The sequence below is a fragment of the Mizuhopecten yessoensis genome, unplaced genomic scaffold (assembly GCF_002113885.1).
Source record: "Mizuhopecten yessoensis strain PY_sf001 unplaced genomic scaffold, ASM211388v2 hete_36089304, whole genome shotgun sequence".
Classification (NCBI taxonomy): Eukaryota; Metazoa; Mollusca; class Bivalvia; order Pectinida; family Pectinidae; genus Mizuhopecten; species Mizuhopecten yessoensis.
In genome coordinates this window covers 1-2,511 of record NW_018483710.1, presented here as the reverse complement: position 1 = coordinate 2,511, position 2,511 = coordinate 1, and the positions used below count along the sequence as shown (strand labels likewise).

The window sequence follows — 2,511 nt, the reverse complement described above, 5'->3', positions numbered from 1 at the left end:
TTAGTTCACCAGAGAAAGCATACTGGAGTAAGGCCGTTTTCCTGCAACGAATGTGACAAGACGTTCACAACTAAGCAAAATATGAAACGTCACCTGTTGAGCCACACAGGGGAGAAACCTTTTGCATGTGATCTGTGTGAGAAAAGTTTCACAGAGAAGAAAAGCTTGATTATTCACAAGAGGACTCACACGGGAGAGAAACCCTATGTGTAAGTTGTGTTTAGATATATATTCATGTTTTATATCGGTCCTTAAGATAGTTGAATACTTGCTATTTTATAGACACTAAAATGTTTGTATGTCAGATACTTGAAATGCACCACCGAAGAATAATAAAGATATGTATACCAATATCAACTATAAGTTGGTTGTGGGTGGGAAGATTCTGCGTCACAATATTACAGCTTGAGATTAGTTGTTTTGCTAATATGAACACATGTCATGGCATCATATCACTTTCCACAACTATTGTGGCTTGCTAAAATTCTAAGCACAGATGGAAGCCATGTAACAACTTGGAGCTAATTGTTCTTTCTTTTTGTTTTTAATGCTTTTGATGAAGTGCACACACTGTTGATCAGTTTAATCTTTATTAATGGAATTGCTTGTCATCTTTTGTGGGTTTTTAAAATAAAAATTTCAACATTAACCTTTAAGGAGCCATGTCCCACTGCAAATATTTTCTCACTTTACCAATTTACTGCCAAATTGATTATTTGTCAATATGTCTGACAGTCACATTGTAGAAAGTTGATATGTGGTTTGGACTAATATTTAAATAGGGTATCACACTGCAGACACACATGATGTCTTATGAGTTCTGTTTAAGTTTTTGTCAAATTCTGTAGCCAAAGTTTTACATGGAGTATCACCCTGCAGACATATACACTGTTACATTATATTTTATGAGTTCTGTTTTATTCTCTGCCAGGTGTAAGATTTGTAGCCGAGGCTTCACACAGAGTATTACACTGCAGACACACATGATGATACACACAGGCGATAAGAAACACTTGTGTGAGCTGTGTGGAAAGTCCTTCAGACAACGTGCAAATCTCCTCTCGCACAAAAAACGTCACCTGGAACAGAAAGCTTACAACTGTCCAGACTGTAGCTTCTCGTTCTTCACTAAAGGTAAAAAATAACTCTGCACGACTGTTGTCTTGTGTTATTTTCAAAGTGAAATTCACCTGAATGAGTAAAATTTGTATTAGAAATACACTTGTTATCAAAGGCATTAATAGTCATATACTTTATTTGAATATCTCACATAAAGAAAGATACAAAATACAATATGCACTAAAAATGAATTATGCATTTACTAAATTTTTCGATAAATTGAAATTAAATGTACACACAAACTTGTACTGTTTTCAGTTTAAAAATGGTTCTTTCTAGGTGATACTTAAGAACATAGTATTATGCTACATGTTTGCTGATCTTATTTTCATTTAGGTTGTCACTTTTGATTCATAAATAATTATCATTTTTCTGTTCTAAACATCAAAATTCTTCCTTAATAGAAAAATGAGTGAGATAGCAAAAAATACATTTTTGATTATCTTCTCATTTGTAGGTGAACTAGATCGCCACATCCTGCGACATACGGGAGAAAAGCCATTCCAATGCGACATATGTCCGAAACGCTTCACTCGACAACAATACCTCAATGAGCACCTTAACATTCACATCGGCAACAAGCCTTACAGTTGTAACAAGTGTGAGGAGAAATTCCACGACCAGTCCACCTACCATCGCCACCTGAAGAAGCACAAGCCGAAAAAGGAAGAGGTAGTTAAAGACGAGGTCGAAACCTTGACGACTGCTAATAACAACACAACAACAACTTATGTGATGGAGACAAACAGTTTACTTGGTCCGGACACACTAGAACAGTTACAGGCTGTCATTAATAACGAAGTTGAGAAGATACAAAATCAATCCGGCTCCAGCCAACAGTATCAGACAGTCATCCTGAAAGGCAGTAGTGCCCAGCCAGTGGAGTCGCTGGGCGAGGTGATAAAGGGCACAGGTGACATCAAGGATAGTGCTAATGATCAGGTGTATCAGATCACCATGGTGGACCAATCACAGGAGGTGGTTGCCACTGTAGACTTCTCGGCGTTTAATCTTCTAGCTAATGCCACTGCTAAACAGTACGCTATATCATCTGAGTAGTGTAGAGGGAGACATGTTGAACTTCTCGGCAGACTTCTGACCAACACCAACGTTTTAAGTAGGCTATATCATCTAACCAGTGGTTGGGTAGAACTGGCAAAATTCAGAGCACTCAGACATCTGACCAGCTCAAGCTCTTAAAGTAGGCTAAGTCATCGAGTCATGTTGAACTTCTCGGCATTCAATTTTCAAACTAATGTGAACACCAATATATATATTCATTGTTTGGGCTAACACATTACTGCTAAAAAGTGTTCTACTAAAACTTTCAAATAACATTAAAAGTCAAGATTACTGCTGCTGTTCATATTTCTAGTAGGTACATTAAAGTTT

General features: G+C 37.1%; 1 protein-coding gene across 1 annotated transcript; it reads left to right on the top strand.

Moving 5' to 3' along the window:
• The first annotated feature begins 6 nt into the window (after positions 1-6).
• On the top strand, positions 7-2,505 carry LOC110444304 (gastrula zinc finger protein XlCGF8.2DB-like). The gene is made up of 3 exons (XM_021488692.1): positions 7-209; positions 932-1,134; positions 1,577-2,505. The coding sequence occupies exons 1-3, from the start codon at positions 82-84 to the stop codon at positions 2,176-2,178; spliced, it is 933 nt and encodes a 310-aa protein (XP_021344367.1). The 5' UTR covers positions 7-81; the 3' UTR covers positions 2,179-2,505.
• The last annotated feature ends 6 nt before the right edge of the window (positions 2,506-2,511 follow it).

Excerpts from the sequence above, each read along its gene's own strand:
- LOC110444304 (XM_021488692.1), top strand. The coding sequence starts at position 82 with ATGAAACGTCACCTGTTGAGCCACACAGGGGAGAAACCTTTTGCATGT. Across the intron at positions 210-931 it reads ACGGGAGAGAAACCCTATGT|GTGTAAGATTTGTAGCCGAG; the intron begins GTAAGTTGTGTT and ends ATTCTCTGCCAG. Across the intron at positions 1,135-1,576 it reads CTTCTCGTTCTTCACTAAAG|GTGAACTAGATCGCCACATC; the intron begins GTAAAAAATAAC and ends TCTCATTTGTAG.